The sequence below is a fragment of the Epinephelus fuscoguttatus genome, linkage group LG15 (genome assembly GCF_011397635.1).
Source record: "Epinephelus fuscoguttatus linkage group LG15, E.fuscoguttatus.final_Chr_v1".
In the NCBI taxonomy this organism is placed as follows: domain Eukaryota; kingdom Metazoa; phylum Chordata; class Actinopteri; order Perciformes; family Serranidae; genus Epinephelus; species Epinephelus fuscoguttatus.
The window spans coordinates 15,932,812-15,953,371 of NC_064766.1; the positions used below are offsets into that span (position 1 = coordinate 15,932,812).

The 20,560-nt window shown below is 39.1% G+C and overlaps 2 protein-coding genes and 1 long non-coding RNA gene across 3 annotated transcripts in view; 2 read left to right on the forward strand and 1 right to left on the reverse strand.

Moving 5' to 3' along the window:
* Nucleotides 1–7: 7 nt before the first annotated feature.
* Nucleotides 8–15,314, reverse strand: LOC125902331 (serine/threonine-protein kinase MAK-like). Its single transcript, XM_049598586.1, has 17 exons — nucleotides 14,932–15,314; nucleotides 12,687–12,781; nucleotides 12,340–12,600; nucleotides 11,315–11,369; nucleotides 9,567–9,688; nucleotides 9,331–9,410; nucleotides 8,401–8,533; nucleotides 6,152–6,323; nucleotides 5,898–6,065; nucleotides 3,511–3,822; nucleotides 3,208–3,404; nucleotides 3,006–3,124; nucleotides 2,668–2,778; nucleotides 1,002–1,076; nucleotides 695–814; nucleotides 312–389; nucleotides 8–207 (listed from the first exon to the last, which is right to left on the reverse strand). The coding sequence occupies exons 3-17, from the start codon at nucleotides 12,510–12,512 to the stop codon at nucleotides 62–64; spliced, it is 2,061 nt and encodes a 686-aa protein (XP_049454543.1). The 5' UTR covers nucleotides 12,513–12,600; nucleotides 12,687–12,781; nucleotides 14,932–15,314; the 3' UTR covers nucleotides 8–61.
* On the forward strand, nucleotides 4,142–6,280 carry LOC125902334 (uncharacterized). The gene is made up of 3 exons (XR_007451086.1): nucleotides 4,142–4,253; nucleotides 5,924–6,073; nucleotides 6,161–6,280. It is a non-coding gene; the product is annotated as an uncharacterized LOC125902334 (long non-coding RNA).
* Nucleotides 15,315–16,952: 1,638 nt separating the features above from the next.
* Nucleotides 16,953–20,560, forward strand: part of LOC125902096 (guanine nucleotide-binding protein G(olf) subunit alpha) — a 52,440-nt gene continuing 48,832 nt past the window's right edge. Inside the window, exon 1 of the mRNA XM_049598224.1 lies at nucleotides 16,953–17,948. Coding sequence (XP_049454181.1) covers nucleotides 17,438–17,948 — 511 coding nt within the window. The 5' untranslated portion in view covers nucleotides 16,953–17,437. The remainder of the gene's footprint in view (nucleotides 17,949–20,560) is intronic.

Below are 20,560 nucleotides of genomic sequence, written 5' to 3' on the forward strand. Positions count from 1 at the left end.
GCAAAAGTGCAGTGGGATCTTTTTCCCATGAGTCACTGGTGGAGCAGAGCAGACTGCTGTGCTACTGGTGGCCTCCGTATTTGGCAGTCCAGTCCACCCGTCCGTGCACTGGTTGGATGTTTGTGCTCCTTGGAAACGTGTTCCTCCCTGTAGCGCTGGGCCCCATGATGTGAGGATTCAGAGATCTGCTCTTCCACCCTTCGTATTCTGGGAGATCGTAGTGAGAGAGAAGGAAAGTGCGTTTAGGATGAAATCAGGAAGACACACCGAGCTGCATATGTTGTTCTCATAGTGATGATTTTTGTCTTTACCTTCATTTGAGAGCGACAGTTTATTTGAGGAGGTCTTGCTCTTGGATGATTTGATTTTAGACTCAACTCTCAGATCAACTAGAGTCACAAAAAGGCAATAGATAAAAAAAGGTTAAAAGACATGATACTGAACAGATCCATCATGTCAGTGTCTGAAAGTACTGCCTAAAAAATCCTTGAATGCTTCATCATCAGGGACAGATTCTCATATCTTTAAGGAGGACATTGACTTCTTTCTAACACCAGGGGGCGTTTTTGCTCAAGTATGACTGTAGAGAACGTTAAAGACATGTACTCACTACTGTTCTCAAGACACAATGAATTAAGTTTCCAGTACCATCTGACTCAACCATTATTCTGTGCAAGAAATAAAAAGTTCTCACCAGCAGAGGTCCCTCCTATTGGTGCCAGTGTAACCCTCTGTCGAGCTGCTCCTGTTTCAGTCTTCTGAAACGATGATGTGTGTGTCTTGTTTGGGTTGTTGGAGTTGCTCATGAAGGAGTCTGGAGAGGACAGTGAAGAATGAGATGTAAACCACTTCTCTTAAATCATTACTTACTCAATTTATTTGCCTCATCTTGAAATTTCAACAGTGTTAATTATCTCCAAATGACAGTAAGGTAGAAACACCATCATAAGTCACAAACACCACCTTTAATTCGGTGACCTGCTCCTAAATGTTAGAGATACCTTTGGGGAGATCAAGATCCTCCAGGGTCTTTTCTTTCAGAGGCCGTTTATCTGGTGGTTTAGAAAGACTATTGTCTAAAACCACAACATAGAACAAAGAGAGGAGGAAAACAACAGAATGATCAGAAAATAATCTGAATTTTACTAAAAGAGAATGATTATTACTATTGATTTTTTTTTTCATTTCAGATTACTAAGTGACATTTGTATATTTATTACATCATTATGAAGTAATAAAATGGAAAGCGTCTGTATTCACCGAATTTTATTGTTTATTAAAAACACAGGACAGCTTTATTATCAATCCACCTGACGAGAAACCACAGGTGCTTTCTCTACGTTCATTTTCTGTCTCCATCACCAGCAGCCATGACTGTTACATATTTTTTTAGTGGACTACACAAGGTAGCCTGAGAAGGACCCAAGTTTCACCGCTGTACCTCATTGACTCATTTTTGTCAGTTTGTTCTAAGCTTGAAGGAGACTGTTTTTCATTGAGATAAAATGACTTTCTTTTTCTTGTCATAATTTAAATGTGCACGCAGCACCAGCCTCATGTAATCAGCTGGGAGTAGCTGAGTTACCATGAGGCAAAGAATCATAGTTGTAAAGTTAAAAAACAACAACACATTTTTTACGTTTTTTCTCCATATATTGTCATGTATGAAAAAAACCCAAATGAACACTGTAAGCGGACTACTTGACTACAAGCTAATTATTTAAACAGCATTTATATAGGAATGACTCTGTCCCAAGCCTTTTGATCCACTGTGGTCACTGAAAGCAATATACACTATATAATTTTTGCTCCCACTGCTTCAAACAGAAATCAATACGTGCACGTTACACTGATCTTTTCACCACTGTGATGCTGTAATTATCTGCAGTAGTTTCAAAACTATATTTACCAATACCAATAACTTTGTAGAACTTGAATGTCTCCCAAATTGTATTCTCAAAAAAAGCATCAGTACAGTGCTTCAAAAATTAGATGAGATGTTTGCTGCATGTGGTAAGAAGAACCAGAAAACTTACACCAGGGTCTTAGATTAATTCCCATACGGCATTCCCTCAAATGGCAGTACAGGTAACCCCAGGGGTACCTGTACTGCCAGGGGGTACGTGAGATTTTTTTATAAATACACATTCTCTAAAAATTCCTATATGATTCCTAATATAATTATACTATAATAAGTTAAATTAAAATGTAAATGTAACTGTACATCCAATAAACCACATTTTGTATTCAACATTACTCTTTTCAATGCAACTGTTAACTGCTGCAACAAATGCAATCATGTGTGTTCACTGTGTATTTCTACCAAAAATGTTTTGCACTAGTCAGCGAGTACTTGGCTGAAAAAATATTTAAAGGGGGTACATTATTGAAAAAGTTTGAGAACCACTGCCATAAAGCACCAAAACAAGGCAAATTTGCTTTACAAAAATATGTAGCCCTTCTCAAAAGACCCAAAGAAGTTTTTTCCCTCACTGACACTGCGTCAGCATATTATCTAGTAATTGAAATTACTTTAATCATGCGATTTTTCACTGACTCTTTTACTCTGTGAACTCCTCAAACCCAGGAAACTGCTCACACCTGCTTTTCAAAATAGATATCAGTGCTACATATAAACATCCTCACGTGTCCTCGAGTCTTTCTTACCTTTATTCAGTGGAAACTCCGGCACCTTTCCTCTGGTTAAAGACGAGCTGCCCCACAGGTTTCTGCCGACTGCCTGACGTCCTACTGATGAGTTGTTTTTAGGATTTATGCCTGAAAAGGAGAAAATCATAATGAACTCACTGTACCTGAGCCTACACAGCAATTACCCCAGATCTGATGATGTTTTTTGTCTTCTGTCACTGGTTTTAAGCAGAGATGCCACTTTTTAATCTCACATAAAAAACCTCCTTTGGGAGGGGATGAACCAAAAAGTTTTTCCAGAGGGCATGGGAACCGTTCATGTGATTTTTGTGATTCAGTAGATCATGTTTTCTCACCAGGCAGATATCTGGACTGGCGGAGGTAGTGCTGCTTGGCAGACAAGGTGGAGTCAGCTCTGTTCAGCCCGCTGCTGCTCGGCACCTTTGCTCCTGTGTTGCTCTTTGACTCTGGAAATCTGGACAGAAACTTGTTATTGTATTTTTTCTTTTCAAAACAGGAATGAAAACACATCTTTTACATTAAATAAAGAGGTCTAACCGACAGCTGGGCCCACCCAGTGCCCTGTCCTTCACAGAGCTGATGGTAGGTTTTTTGGAGATGGAGACTCCAGCGTCTGTGTCTTCACTATCGTCCCAGCTGTCGACGGATTTGAAAGACGTCTGGCCCCATCTTCGACGTCCTGTCCTCACCCTAGATATGCTGTTCTCTGCTCCTGTGGGTGCTGCTCTTGTAGGCTACAAAATGAACAAACAGAACAAAAAAGTTCTGTAAGTCCCCAGAGGGTCCCAATCTGACATTTAGAATCTCCACTTGAGTGAGACCTACAGCCTGCCGGCTCACCGGTTGCCTGTTTTTCACCAGGCTGAGAGGTTCCTGTTGCCCCTCTGTCAGCGTGCTGGAACACACTGCTTGTTTTGTGCTTGGCTCCATGTTGTCCTGAGGTAGAAGGATCTGCTGAAGGGGCTGGTGAGAAGTTTGGCTACAGGGCTGTGTCCTACTTGGCTCACCAAACTCTGGGTCCGTCTTACAGAGGGACAGGGCCTTTGTTTCTGCGGCTGCCTCGGACATCTTTGTCTGAGCCTTGTGCTGCTCCAAGTACTTCAGAGGAGCACCGAGCGCTTGGCCGACATGGAAGTATGGATACCGTAGAGCCTGGAACACACATAGTGCAAAAACCAAACCATGAATAATCTTCTTTTTACAGGGTGGATGCAGGCCCTTAAAAAGCCCTGAAAAGTACTAAACTGTCATAATTTGGATTGGATTGGATTTAAGATGTTTTTAGTAAGGTTACTGTAAGGTTTTTTAGCATTGGCACTACAGGAAACATCATTCTAAGAAAGGAATGGACTTCTACAAAACACCTGTATGCTCCTGTTTTTGCCCCGTCTGCGCATTCAGATTACACAATGAGTTTGCATTGTTAAGCTAAGGACTTGCTAGCCTGCTCATTAGCGAAGTTGTGCAAAGCAGTAAGCACAGAGAGTATCATTAGTGTCATTTGACCATACTGTTCAATTTGAACTGACATCAGTGTTTTTCTCTAGGAAAGACTACATTTTCACTTGGTGTATATTTCCATGGTAAGTTTGGTCTGACATTTCACTTAAAGTGGTATTAAAAAGGTCTTTAAAAGTGTTAAATTTAACTCATTTATACCCGTAGACATCCTGTTTTTAGTTCATGCTCAGGCTCAAGATTTAGATTTTCCACTGATGAGAAGCTTGCAGCATAAAAAAAATTAATCAAGGGAGGAATATACAGAAAAATGTGATGCATATAGCCTACTGTAAAACGTCAATTAATAGCCCAGGCTATCATTTGCTTAAATCACTGAAATCAACAGGCCTATATTTGGGACAAGCGTCTATATAGGAAGGGCTATTAATTCCTTTCACACAAAAGCTCAGCAGAGATCGGAAAATACAATCAAATTGTTTATGTAAACCAGTATGAATATTACTTGTATATAAATTAGGCTTCAGATAATATAACAATTATGGATCATTCATTTGATCTAGCTCAGACAGATGGGGCATCAGAGAGGATTATGGCACCTTGCATACTGACACAACACCACATCATTCTGTTAAAACAATACACACTACTTAGGTCATTTTTATGAGAAAAACTTTTGATTCTTTTGATCTGAGGACCAGGAATGGACACATAATTTGAGGTAGCCAACAACCCACTTTTATACATCTGAAGAACTTCTGTGAAAAAAAATGAACTGCAGAAGAGTGCAGACCTCTGCCAAGGCAAATAGTCCAGTCTTCTATGATATGCAAATCTGCCAGTGCAACCAAAATATATGTCTGTATATATTTCCTAAACTATTGGAATGATGTCAAAATATGGTTGTGCCAAGCTGAAAGCTTATAATCTCAGCTGTGCATTTATTATGTATTTCTAAATTGGAAATATTTCACACACTTAACATGACTCCTGTGAAACCACTGTTGCAGTATGCTCCATAACAACTGCTTTCTGTGTGAACTTTGAGCAGCTACATTTTTAGGCTACCCCAGAGGATTACTGTTACTGATGAATGTTGATTATGATATTGAATTTATCTTATTTTACGATTGGCTGTTTTGCCACTATTGAACTTTACTACCATCTATTGGATTTTAAGATTTATTAGCATCTATTATGCCAGGGGCAAATGCCCCATCACACACTGTTAATGAATTTGAAAAATCATTCATGTATCTGCCCCGTGATTCAGATCTGCTTCAAAATTGAACAGGTTCTTCCTTGGCTCATGCTACACCCTTCCACCAAGTTCCATTAAAATCGGGCTAGTAGTTTTTCTGTAATCCTGCTGACAAACATACCGAACTAAAAAGATAACCACCTTGGCAGAGGTAAATATGTGGAGCACTGGAAACTTCTTTTTTGTGTTTTCAAGATTCAGCAGCAGTTAAAATGTTTTAATAATGCCATGTGTCTGCAGTCTGTGAATGTGCATTGGCTCAGTCGTTCACACAGATACCAAATTTGGTATTACAGTAACTGCCAAGGGTAAGCTGATTGATTCCCACTTGGGCCTCCCACACTAAAAATAGCTGCACTCAAGGTGCTCTGGATAAAAGCATTCACCAAAGGACTTGTGTCCCTTTGCAAACACTGTCACCTCCACATTAGTCAGTCGTCTTCACTGTAGTCTTTGTAGGTTTATTCCAACCAGTGTATGCTCAGACTGAATAGGTTTTAAAATGTACCTGAGCAGCACTTGGTCTTTTCTCAGGATCCCACTGCAGCATGTCTTTCATCAGCGTGATCGCCTCGTTGCTGGCGTTAGGGATCAGGGATCTGAGGCTGGTGGCGACGCACTTTGGGAAGCGGAAGTTCATCGAGGTGGCCAGGTTGAAGCCCTCAGGCCAGTCTGACTGATATGGTGAGAGACACGATTTTAAAGATACATTCATGTCGACAGCAGAACCACAACATTTGACACCCTGTTTTGATGGTTCACCTTCTTCAGGGTTCCCAGCACCTGACAGATCTTGAAGATTTCGTCCACCTCGCTGTTGCCGGGGAATAGAGGTCTGAGTGTGTAAAGCTCCGCCATGATGCATCCCACAGCCCAGATGTCAATGGGTGAGCTGTAGGAGTTAGATTTTAGTAGAACCTCTGGGGCTCGGTACCTGTAACAAAAATATATGAAACATTTACATTTAGTGATTTAACTGTACTCTTGCTTTTTTTGTCAACATTCCTTTTACATCCATGCTGTATTCCAGTACTATCTGTTGTTCAATTAACAAACTTTCCCTTTATTTCATCATACATTTTAAGACTTTAGGCGGCTCGTGGTGCAGTGGTTAGCATTGTCGCCTCACAGCAAGAGGATGGGGGGTTTGAACCATGAAAGATTAGTGACATGTTCTCCCTATGTCAGGGTGGGTTACTTTGACTTCCTCCCACAGTCCAAAGACATGCAGGTTAATTGGTGACTCTAAATTTGCCGTAGGTGTGAATGTGAGTGTGAATGGTTGTCTGTCTCTATGCGTCAGCCCTGTGATAGTCTGGTAACTTGTCCAGGATGTACCCTGCCCTCGCCCAATGTCACCTGGGATAGGCTCCAGCTCCTCCATGACCCTAACAGGATAACAAATTGTATGGATATTTCATATAATATTCAACATATCACAACAAAAATATAGAACAACTAGCACACTGTAAAATAGTAAACGCAATAACTGCAGGAAGTTTGTGTAAAATTAGAGATTTGGATGCATTTTGAGCAGATTATTTCCTGTGAATATTACATCATCATGATTTTCCTGATATTTATAGGAACGTTTAATACAGTTCTCTATATTATGTTTGTTTTGAACAGTTATACATACTTTATGGGCTTCTTTTTGACAGATTCAATGTTTTGATCTCCCTGATGTTTGGCCATTGTTCTGTTAGCTCTTTGGTTGTTTTAATTACTATTTTTCTAATACAGGACGAGGCTGGTGTAGAGTGAAGGCTCTGTGAATAAAGGTTTAGTTTAGGTCTTTGTGCTCTTATCCTGCAAGGTTTTTCCTAGAACTTTATATCTTGAATAATAATCTAAATCTTAAAATTGACAATTTCATTTAGTTTTATTGGCAGAAATGGATAAAATGCTGAGATAAAGGCCAACTGTATATATTTTTAAAAGGTTTCTATACACCTCTTAAAATAAAGAGGATCTCCCGACCCCCATCAAGCTCAGGCGACCCCAAGTGAGGGTTGGGACCACAGGTAGAGAACCGGTGGATAAAGGCAGTGGTTTTCAAACTTTTTGTGCCAAAGCCACACCAGCGGGCAAGTTGAAATCTCAAGGCACACCTGTTTTTGTGTACAACAGCTTATAAAACTTGCTTTATTACCCTTATCACGACATAAGACAATAAAAATAAGAAAAAACAGCTTTCGTGATACTGTCTACTTCTCTTTTCTTTTAGTGGTAGGTCATCTTTGCTGGTGCTTTGCTGTAATTTACACTACACACCAGTAATTCCCATACACGACCGGTGACAAATGGGTTCCCTGTAAAGTGCCCATAAAGTGTAAAGTAGAATTTGCCTCTTAATTAGGAAATAGGTGCCCACAATATACTGATACAGTCAATTTAAAATTAATTTGTAACTTTTTGTATGGGCTCAGGTGAATATTGCAATAATAATGTGTGGTTATCACAAAATCCCACAGCGCACCTTGATTGGCATCACTGCACACCATTTTAGAACCACTGTATTAAAGGATCAAATTCAAGGCTTTACAAGGGAGAGTATGTTGTTGAATTTTCTAAATGTATGTTGGGATTACTGAACTCCTCAGATGATTTATTCATTTGTACAGCTTTATTGAGGACATGGGAAGGCTTTTCATCTAAGTTCAGTGTCCTAAAACGGGATAGCTAGTTGACATTAGTAGAAGTAATAAATTAATGGTGTTGTGTAGTATAAATAGAGGACATTAGCCAAATTAGCCCCATTAATCTCAACACTGATTATCCTCTGTCTAATCAGTTTGTCTTCCATCTCTTGAATGGATTTACCTTTCTGCAGTCAGTATCAATTTAATCTAAGCGTCTTTTTAAAGTAAGTGGTATTACAGCAGGTGTTACTGTGAGTCAAACGTCGATTCAGGTCAGACTACAAATCAACAACGCTTGTTATGTTGATCATCTACAGGAATGACTCGTACATTGCTCTGATTTTATCTTGTAGATAAATTCAGTCTCACCATCTTGTAGACACGTAATCAGTGTACGGTGGCTGTGAGCGTATTTCTCTGGCAAGTCCAAAATCAGCGATCTTAACCAGCTCTGGGCCCATGCAGAGCAAGTTCTCTGGTTTCATATCACGATGGAAATACCCTGAAAAACACGAGACAGTCAAGTAAATCTGCGCTGATGCTGCTGTTTATCTAGGCTAAACACTGCCTCTAAGTTTTTGCTATCACAGCCAGCACCACTTTTACTACTAATAATGACATCATTTTCTATCTATGAATATCGCAATTTCATTTTTTTTTAAAGATCTGAAACACAGAATTAAAACATCTCTGAAAAAAAGATGTTTTAACCTGATAAAGCACAGACAAGCCTTTACGGAAGTGGAGAGGAAAAGCAAAAGACAGGAGGAGTCTCTTACCATGCTTGTGCACAAATGCTAAGCCAGACAACACTTGGAACAGAATGTTCCTTATCTCATTTTCAGAAAACATCTTATCTTCTCTGGCAGCGGCAAAAGTGGTAAGAGACAAAAGAAAGAAAGAGATGATGAAGAAAAAAAAAACACACACGATGCAAACAATCATGCCTTATTGAAGTGGGAATGACACTTGCACCCACGAGCACTAAAAACAGTGCTGATAGAGGAGAGAAAAACTTGTTCAGTTCAGCTTTGGTACCACTCACACCTCCTCTTCTCACAGGAGAAGTGAGTCATTTTTGGCTGGAGAAAATCCTTTGATGCCTGATGTCGTATCAACTGTCCAGCATTCATATACTTCTCAGATTTAGATATGTTGTTTAATGTTTACTCAGTTATGAACTATTTATACCAGGACAGTGCTGACAGCTTGATAACACATCGTTTTATAAGACAGAGAAGACAGCAGAGTCAGGTTTTCTTTAGTTTGTACTGAAATGCTTTGCTGGAAGTCACCTACCATGTTTATGAATAAAGGACAGTCCCTGTAATATCTGAAATGTAATGTTTCTGACGACTGACTCAGGGAACAACTTGTTTCTGCAAAAATGAAGACCAACACATGATGACTCAGGCTGACCCAAATAATTCTTACATTCTGAATGGTAATAAAAAAAAACTGCTGAATTGTATCACAAAAATAACTCTGTGTACACAGCTGGTAAAAATAAAAAAGGCTGTGTTATGTGTTCTTACCTTTCTTTCATGAGCTGATAGAGGTTTTCTTTCATGTACTCAAAGACAAAATAGAGATAGTCATTTTCTCTGATGACTTCTCTCAGTTTCACCACATTGGCATGGTTCAGCTTCTTTAGTGACTGATAACACAAAGTATTAAGGAGACACGTAAACAACAGAATCATCAAGAATCAGCTCATTATGTAAGTACGTTACCTCAAATGCCTCGACACAGTGTCTGAAATTAGCTTCTTCATATATCTCCAAAAGGCTCATTTACAAAAACCAGTACATGCCAAGAATAATGTGGTATAAGTTGCCAAAATGTTTCACATTCCTTATTGTCAGTGTGTTTCCATACACAGACTCAGGTAGGGTTCATATAAAACTTTCTGGCTAACTATAGCAGTTTATGAAGATTGTAATTCATCATGCAGTGCAACAGAATTAAAAATGACAGGAAAACATTGTGAAGCTGACATCTTCCTCGTGTATTGTCATGTTTTCATTGTCAAAACTAAGTTAAGACTCAAGTTTGGCCAATAACTTTATAACTTAGCTTATTTATAACAAACTCTTCACTAATATCTTAATATACCCCATGTTTATATGAAGAATAAGAAAATATACTTTATAAATCCCTGAGAGGAAATTCTATTTTTTCACTCTTGTCATATACACACAGGCCGGAAATACACACACATGCACAAACAGCACCCATACATACACTAAATGGAGAGATATCAGAGTGTGTGGGCTGCCGTAGACGGGCACCCCGAGCAGTTGGGGGTTCAGTGCCTTGCTCAAGGGCACATCGGCAGTGCCCAGGAGGGAATCTGGCACCTCTCCAGCTACCAGTCCACGCTCCGTACTCGGTCTGTACGGGGACTTGAATGGGCAACCCTCTGGTTCCCAAGCCAAGTCCCTATGGACCGACCTACTGGGGAAGCAGTGGCTTAGAGGTAGAACAGGTCGTCCACCAATCGGAAGTAGGCTTTTGATCCCTGGCTCCTCCAGTCCGCATGTTGAAGTATCCTTGGGCAAGATGCTGAATCCGAAATGCCCCCGATGGCTGTTCCATTGGTGTGTCAGAGCGTGTGAATGGAAGCCTCAGCTACCAGTGTGTGAATGTGTGTGTCTCTGGGTGAATGTGACTCAGTAGTGTAAAACTGCACAAAAAAACTATACTTGTCAAACAAATTATATTAGATATCAGTTTCTGTCCTTACAGCTGTACTTCATAACTTCAATATATGAATATTCCAAAACAACAGCAGGATTTTACAGGCGGAAAGACTGATTGTTTGAAATGATAATATTGCCAAATAAAGACCACCCTGAAACGGTCGGCCAGAGGCAACAAATGGGAAGCAAACAACCCATTCCCCATTTCCTATCCCCCTACTTCCAGCACCCTTACACAGACCACACCCACCCCCGAACTCGGCCTTCATTTTTTATCTCAACCACACACCTGTAAAGTTTTGTGACTGCATCTTGCACAAGTTGTGACACTATTGTGTTGACAAAAGAAACAGAAACAGAAACACCTGCCAGAGTCCCAAAATGGCTTCTTTGGTAGTTCCCTCTACATTAGGTGCCACCAGGACACACAGACACACACACACACGCACACACAAGGTGAAAACAATAGCGCAACAATAGTGTCGTCATGGCTGGTACATATTATCATTAATGTAGCCTACTGTATGTAAAGCTACTGTATCAGCTAGTGGTGATATTTTGTCTGACTGCAGAGTTCTCACCTTCACCTCTCTTAGATTCAGGCACTCATCCCAAGAATAAAACTTCCTCTTCATCCTGTTGAGAAAAACAAATTTGCATATGTCTGATAAGTGTTGACAGTAATATTAAATGTAACTGGCCTCGTCCTAGAACTCTAAAACAAAACTCACATCTCTAATTATCTTTAAAACGTATGAAATGTTTCAGTGCAATTATCATGATATCTTTACTGTGTATTCCAACTGTTATATTTAACTTATATTAGCATGAGCTAATAAAGACAGCCTGGAGCAACTTTTTACATTGACAGCCACACAAAATGGCACAAAAAGCCTTTAAAATGGTAGGATAAAGTGCCTAGAATTTATATAATACAAAGCCATCTGACTCTGTTTTACTCCTGCATTAGTTATTTTGTAGTAATTTTAATTTTCATTTAACACAAATGTCAGAAGGCACTGTCTAAAACTTTTGAGAGCATTTTCTCCATAAAATGTTGCATCCCTTTATTGATATGTTTTACATGTGTAACCTGTTTTAACCTTCTGTCTTCCCATACTCCAGGGGCCACACTATGTGGTGTACTTTCACTCCTTTCACTGTCATCTGTAGTATCAGCTTGCACTATAACCTTACATTTACAAACAGTGCCAGGCGGAGCCTCGTGAAACATTCATTATTAATTTCTTGCCAAAGATCTTAAACAGCTCATCCTTAAAATGTGCTCTATGTTCAAAGAAAGAGGTTAGGAAAGCACAACACTGTAATAATTCCAATAATAATGATAGATAAGTATTCTGTTAATCTTCAATTTTTCCTAAACCTTGTCATTCCAGGAGCTTATTAACTATAAAATGACTACACATGATGCACACCAAGGCAAAACTTTGACTCAAACATTTTCTTTTATCATGTCACGTTGCAACGTATTTGAGTCCAGAGCTGTGAAGCACCTTGGAGCAGTCACTCTGAGTTTAATCAGCTTAATGCCTCGAGACAAAACAACACAGTAAGTCCCTGGCATGTTTACTGGAGCTACACTTACCTCTTTATGGCCACCAGCTCCCCAGTGTCATTGCTCTTGCCCAGGACCACACTTCCATACGTGCCGTCCCCCAGCTGCTTCAGCATGGTGTAGCGGTTCATCGTCCACAGAGAGCCCTGCCTTCCCGTCACCGAGGAGCCTTGACAGTCCCAAACAGTCCAACAGTTGGTCATTGTAAGCACAGTAACATTCCTCCACAGATCAGCGTCCCTCTGCACTCCTTTACCCTGCTGCTACTATGAAGCTACTCAGAGGCTTTTACTGTAGAACCACAGAAACAAAGCCTGAGCGTTCAGCCTTTACCTTTCTCTCTGCAGATTGGTGATGAAAGAAGGTTGAAGGTTTACCTGGCAAGGGAGAGTGGAAAAGTGACGCTGCCTGTTGCCTGTGTCTCACCTATCCCAAGCTAAGCCTTGACGGCGGACAGAAGAAGGGCGATCCTCTGTGAGGGGAAGTGGATTAAAGTTGACATGTGATTAGTTGACATGTGCCAGACAACAGGCTCAAAGGAGAACCTAGAGACGTGGTCTGACATTATCGTGTCTACATGAAAGTGGGACACATGGTGATGCATTTTTTTTAAGTTTTGTTGAATTTATCATCTTGCAAACCACAACTGCACTCATGAAACTGACCCAGAAACAGAGGGCTATACCTGCCTTTGTCTAACACTGAGCACATACAGGTGAGCCAGCAGTGAGCAAGAGGTGCAAATGACATTATCTGAGGATGCTTTTGTCCAAAGAACAATGAACTGGCCAGAGACAATGATGCTTGTGTCCTGCTTTTCTTCTACATCCAATTAACCCACATTTTCCAGCAGGCAGGACCTGGGAGTTCACTGTGACCAGACTTCAACAAATTAGGGCCAGTGTATTTACAACTTACATAACACTAGGTTAGAGGGGTCAAACTGGTGAAAGGGTTCACTCGTTAGTCAGGACGGTAGGCTACCACTTTATAATAAGGTATACTTTATAGCAGGGGTTATAATGGGCTTGTTGATAGTTAATTATTAGTTTCTCTCTCCTTGTGTCTTTTCTAGACTTTGTAAACCATGCACAATAGCAGCAATTCACATATGCATGATTCTGTATTAGGGTGTATTTATTTTGACACTTCATCGAAGTTTAAGTTATATTTTTTCTGTTTTTGTGTCTGTGTTGTGCTAATATGTTTTAGAATTATTTTTTTTATTATTGTCACTGTTTTCTGTCTTTTATCTATTGGGTCATAAACCCATTTGTTGTCGCTGTTACTTTGTCTCACAGGCTCAATTCTTCTTCATCTTTTAATATGTTAAATTGTATTGTAATCTTATATATGCAAAAAAAAAAAAAAAAAAAATGTAACAACACAAAAGAAAAAAACCCTTTAAGAGCTAAAAAGACAGGAAAACTGTCCTGCTACATGTGGATAAACACCAGCCAGCTAGATTTTCAACAACCGGGCCACCCAGAAGTTGTTCCTAATTATGGCTTATAACTGATCAATAAAACATTAGTACGTAATATATTGTAGCAATGCCCACATTTCCCATCATGATGGACTGAGTAATAGTTTGCTTTTTATTTTGATGTTTTATGTTCCATAATACACAGTCATTTTCATGTTACTGCCTATGGTGTGTCTGTTCAGAACATGGTGGTTTATTCTAGTAATGGTCATTTATGTGTTAGCTTGTAGTTTGCACCATTAGTGAGTTGGCTATTACACTTTATGATACCAGGTTTTCATCTGTGACACAATAATAATGACTAACAATAATCAGAATTATTTCTTATCCTCTATGAAGCAGAAATTGTTGCATTACCAACCATTAATAGGCATTAGTTAGACTCAGTGATGAGAGAAGTACTCAGATATTTTTCTTAAGTAAAAGTAGTATTACCGTGTAGAAATGCCTTGTTACAAGTAGAAGGTCTGCATTCAAAGTTTTACAAAGTGCAAATACATGTAAATAGCCTATCAAAAGTAAAAAAGAAAAAACATTATGCACAATGGCTTATTTCAGAATAATCTACAAAATATTGTTGGATTATAATTATTGATACAATAATGTGTACATCACTTTAATGTTGCAGCAGACAAAGTTGGAGCTAATTTTAACTCTATACTGCTGGTGATTTGATTACATTTTGTTTTAATATTCTGGATCTGCAAAATAACACAAACTTTAAAATGAATGTATTGGAGTAAGAAGTACAATATTTCCCTCTGAAATGTAATGGAAGAATAAAGAAGCAGAAAATGGAAAAACTCAGGTAAAGTAAAAGTATACCGTTTCTCTAGTTTCCTTAAAAAGGTTTTGATGTTGGCTAATATTGGACAGAACTTCACAAACTTCAAAATGCTGATGTTAAAATTCACTTTTAACCTAATAAACCATTTCATCGCTATGTCTGAAAACTCACACCGCTAATTTAGCTTGTAGCAGACACCAAGCAAGACTTCTAAGTGAATACAGTAGCTGAAGAGCAATATAAGCTAACATTATTCGGATTTTAAGACTTAATTTTTAACCATACGATCTAACAGAGTTTTTACCAACTGTAACGTCTTTACATTCACAGTAACTTAAAGTAAACCTACCATATGAGATATGTCGGTGCCGATGGTGGAAGATGCTGGTGCGCTGTCCGTCTGCAAGGGCGGCTTCCTGTCGCCTAGGCAACGCAGACCTACAAAATAAAATGTGGCCTATTAAAATCATTGTCTATTAATAATATGTACAAAATTATGCACTTTCAGTGGTGGAGAAAGTATTTAGGTCTTTAACTTAGGTAAAAGTACTAATATACTTTAAAATTACTCTGCAAGTAAAACGTTTTGCATTCAAAATCTTATTTTAGTAAAAGTAGGCTATTTCAAATACAACAAAATATAGAATATAACCTTCTGAAGTACCAAAAGTAAAAGTACTCATCATGCGGAATGACCCATTGCAGAATAATATATATAATGTCACTGGATTAGCATATGTGTAGGCTACTGCTGGGTGTCTTAATCCATAATTAGACATAATATTTTATTATCTGAGTTATATTTTATATTCATAATCTGAATCTGCAAAGTAACTAGTTACTAATGTTGATCAATAAATCTAGTGAAGTAAAAAGAACAACATAAAATGGAAATATTCAATGGTGTAGTGGAGGGTAGGCCTATGTGCAGGTATATGTGGCATACTCACCTCATTTTCTGACCCTTTACAGTAAACCCACCACAAAGCCACTAGAATATATAGGAAAGTATACCCTCTTTCTCCTCTGTAATCTACCCATCTACTTTGCAGTACAGCCACCACTTTAACTACCACTACACCACTGGGAATACTCAAGTAAAGTACAAGTACCTCCAATATTCACTTAGATAGATTCCACTGTGATATGCCTATAATATTGTCAGTGGTGGAAAGTAACTATCTACTTTTACGTTTGCAAGAAAAATAAGTACAAATTTGAGGTACTTGTATTTTACTTGAGTCTTTTATTTTAATGCCACATTATACTTCTACCATCTAGAGGGAAATATTTAGGTACCACACTACAATTATTTGACAGCTTTACTCACATCTAGTAGGTCAAAAGTGAACAGTGATTCTCAACTTTTAGGCTGACATGGACAAAAAAGTCATAAAAAGAAAATCTGTTCAAACCCTATATGCTGATGAAGATTGTGATAGGATCAAAAGCTCAATAACAACTTCTAAATGGACCCTGTGGTACCAAGGTAAATTAGGAACTTTCAATCTCAGCTTTAGAGACCGTAAGCCTATAGAATGAATTGTATATGTAGAGAGAGAGAGAGAGAGGCACAAATATACATATAAAAACATATAGACTGTACCAACATATGTAGAAGAATGCAGTTTCAGAAGTAGTTCCCTGAAGTAAACTCACCTGAGATGTTGTATTATGTCACAAGTGCTCCATCTAATGGTTCATTTTCAACCCTGCACCTGACTGGGACTGTGGACCCTGTATCCCAGGTAAACCCACCTTCTCTGACCGTAAAGTGATCATGCATGTCACAAAGAACCACGATTAGTTGGCCTAACTATTTCATTCCAATGGCCCCCATCTAAAAACAACAACATAATTTTGTTGTACCAACTGTCACTGTGTAGGTAAGTAGACAGTTGTTGAGAGACTAAATAAAGGACCCAGAGTTTTACTTTATTTGGACTGCAAAAGGAAAGAATTCCTTATTTTCCTGCAGAGCTCCCTGAGATCACCCCAAGGACCCTTGAAAAATCCCAGGACCCCAATTTGAAGACCGGATATTTCGCCCACATAATATTTACATGGACACTTGAGCTGCTTTGTGGCTCAAAATAGGTCCTGTATTTTTAGAGATTTTATAAATAACACTCAGATAATGGGAATTTGGAAACCCTCACACTGATAAGAATAATTAGTCTAATCAAAAGGCTGATATGAAGAAAAGTCTGGTTAAAGCAGGACAATAAATGCCTTAACTATTGTAAGTATCTGCATGTAAATCAAGTGAAGTTTAAATATTATTCTGAATATTTTCCATTTTCCAAAAGCTTGACATTTTATCAGGAATGTGTATTATATAAAGAGAGAGCATGTGTGTGCCATTAGTCTGATGATAAAGAGCAGGTTCACTATCTACAGTGCAGGAGGTGTCTTTAGGCATGCAGGCATGAAATGTGAGGAATGAAAATCATGACCAGCATTCTCGAAATGGCCATGCTGTAGTAACATGACGTGCCGTGCATTGCACCTAACAACTGTGCAGTCAGATTGTTGACTGTCTGCGCAGCGGATTGTCGCGTTTTTTTCCAAGGTTGTGCTTTTGGTTACTTACGGTAAGATGGACCCGCAGTGTCCACTAAAGGATCAGGTGATCCACTAACTACGAAGCGAAGGCTGACTGGGGAAAATGCAAAATGACATATAGCAAATGTCGGAGCATAATTCATTCACATTTTCGGCTCAATTTCGGACTTAAATCGCACCGCTGGAGCTCCAATGTGACGATGGCTCGTTAGGGCTGGTGGCGCAACTGCGATTTTTTTGATATTTTAATTTATGAAAAATCACATTAACAGACAAATATTGGTTTCAACATGGGGCTGTGCTACAGTTTGCGTCCCCGGCTCTTCGGGGACCTGAGCGGGTCTATCTCCAACGCTACCTCGGACTCGGACCAACCTCCGGACGCCGCCGTGCCGACCCGCGCTGTGGGAGCTCGCCAGGAGGACACCGGGGGATGCGGGGAGACTTCGTCGCTACGCGGCGGCGGCGGCCCGGTGCGCCCCGGGGACCCTGCCAGGCTCTCGGCCGGGGAGCACCGCCGTGGAGACACCGGCACCGACGGTGTGCTCATACAAAACGGAGGTGGCGGAGGAGGAGGCGGTGGTGGTGGCGGAGGTAGCGGTAAGGGGACAGGAAAGGACCGCGGCCGACGCTTACAGCTGCTGCAAAAGACTAGCACCCAAAAGCAGAAAAACTGGGACAAATTGCTGGTGGAGGAGAAGGAGGCCGAGAAGGAGGCGAAGAAAGTCAGTAAGAATATTGACAGGGCGCTGAAGGAGCTCAAACGGGAGTACAAACAGACGCATCGGCTGCTGCTGCTCGGTAGGTTGTGTCCCTCTCTGTTGTTGTTGGACTAGGGAGCCGTTTTATTATTAGAAACCAAAACGCACTGGCCTTTCCAGAAATTATGTCACTACTCTGGCGAGGCCTTTTGCCACATCTGTTGGCTTGGCTGTGAAGACTACCCCCTGCGGCTGGCAATGACAAATGATGAAGATGGACGTGTAGACTCACTGGGCCTGCTGTCCTCTTACTGTTAATATTTGGGGTTACAAGGTAGAGCCAATTACACATCATGTAGACCAGCAATGGACCAAAACACTCAGGTTTACAGAGACCTCTTAGCTTGTGGCTACTGGGCCATGACATACTCACTCTGAAAATTAGTACAGTACAGTACAGTACAGTACAGTACAATATAGTATAGTATAGTATAGTGTAGTGTAGTATAGTGTGGAGTACAGGACCACAGACTAAAAATAGACTTTGGTTTAACTGTGGCATATTTACTGTAACTCTTCTCAATAAGGTAGTACAGTAGGCTAGAGTATAGTTTAAGACAGTAACAACATAGTAGAGTATTGTATAGATTTATAGAGACCACTTAGCTTTTGGCTATTGGGCCATGCTTACTCTGTGAGATAGTATTAATGTAGTATATTATAGTATCGTATGGTATAGTAGGGTAGGGTATAGTATGGTATGGTATGGTCTGGTATGGTAAAGGAGTACAGAAGTTACTCGCCATGTTTACTCTGACAATTAGTATAGTATAGTGTAGTATAGTGTGGAGTACAGGACCACAGATTAAAAATAGACTTTGGTTTAACTGTGGCATATTTACAGTAGTTCTTCTCAGTAAGGTGGTAGAGTAGGCTAGAGTATAGTTTAACATAGTAACAACATAGTAGAGTATTGTATAGATTTAGAGTTAGATAGAGAGCATAATATGGTTGGCTTTAGTGTACATATATGTAGAGAGACCACCTAGCTTTTTGCTATTTGGCCATGCTTGCGCTTTGAGATAATATAGTATAGTATAGTACAGTATAGCACTAAATATGAGAAAGAGCCTTGTGAAATACATGTATAAAGTAGTGTAGTATAGTGGCTTCTAGTGTTGTATAGAGTATAATTTAGTTTACTTTAAGATAAAAATATGTAGAGACCACTTAGCCTATCTTTAGGTTACTGGACTGTTTACTCTGAAAATTAGTATAGTATAGTAAAGTATAATGTAGAGTACAGGACCACAGATGAAAAAACAGACTTTGGTTTAACTGTGGCATATTTGCAGTAATTCTTTTCAATAAGGTAGGTAAGTGGGATAGAGTATAGTTTAACATAGTAACAACATAGTGGAGTATCACAGATTTATAGTGTGAGTTTATTTAGTTGGCTTTAGTATACAGATATATAGAGAGACCACCTAACTTTTAGCTGTAGTATAGTATAGTATAGTACAGTACACTACAGTACAGTACAGTGCAGTACAGTAAAGGACAACAGATGAAAATAACATTTTGAGTATTGTGGTGTGTAGTATAGTAGATGTGTATTGTGTAATATATAGAGAATGATTTAGTAGGCTTTAGTTTATACTTGAAACCATTTAACTTTTGGCTACTGGACCATGTTTGCTCTGATTATCATTTAGTACAGTACAGTACAGTACAGTACAGATTAGTATAGGACTACAGATGAAAATAGCATTTTGATGAACTGTGGCATATGTATAGTTTTTTTTTCTTCAATAAATGCATGTCTAATCTAGTAAATTAGAGTATAATGTGTAGTGTTACAGAGAGAGTAATTTAGTCGGCTTTAGTTTACTAAGATGTAGGGAAACAGCTTAGCTTTTGTCTATCAGGCCATGTTTCCTCTGAAAACTACGATAGTACAGTGTAAAAGTCTACCTGTCGAATAAATCAGAATATATTGTGGTAGAGTGTAGTGTAGTGACCTGTAGTATAGTATAGAGTTAAACAGTGTTGAATAGTATCATGTAGAATACTGTTTAGTTTTGTTTTAGTATACAAAGATAAATATATAGGGAGAGTGCCCAGCTTTTTGGCTCTGAACCACATTTGCTCTAAATACCAACATCCTGGTGGTATAATGTAGTACAGCATAGAATACTAGAGGAAATTAGATTGCTTCAGACTATAATAGTATATTATAGTGGTCTTTTGTGTAGAGTGACCTGGGACAACAGGTGAAAACTACCATTTTGACTTAAGTATTTACAGTAAGAGTTTTCAGTAAATAAATGTGTTGTATGGTAGCGTAGAATGTAGTATTGTGGTGTGTAGTATAGTAGACTATAATGTTGTGTAATATAAAGTATGGTTTAGTAGGCTTTCATAAAAGGTACTTGAGACCATTTAGCTTTTGGCTATTGGACCATGTTTGCACTGATTATGGTATAATACAATACAGTATCATATGGTATCGTATCGTAACGTATAGTGTCCTTTGGTGTGGGGAAACTTCGGTCCTGGGACTGCAGATAAAACATAGGTGTTAAAATGTGGCACATTTACAGTAAGGTTTGTTGATGAGTAAATGTCATTTCTGGGTATAGTGGCCTATAGTACAATATAGTACAATGTTATATAGTATAATTTAGTATAGTATAGTTTAATAGGCTTTAG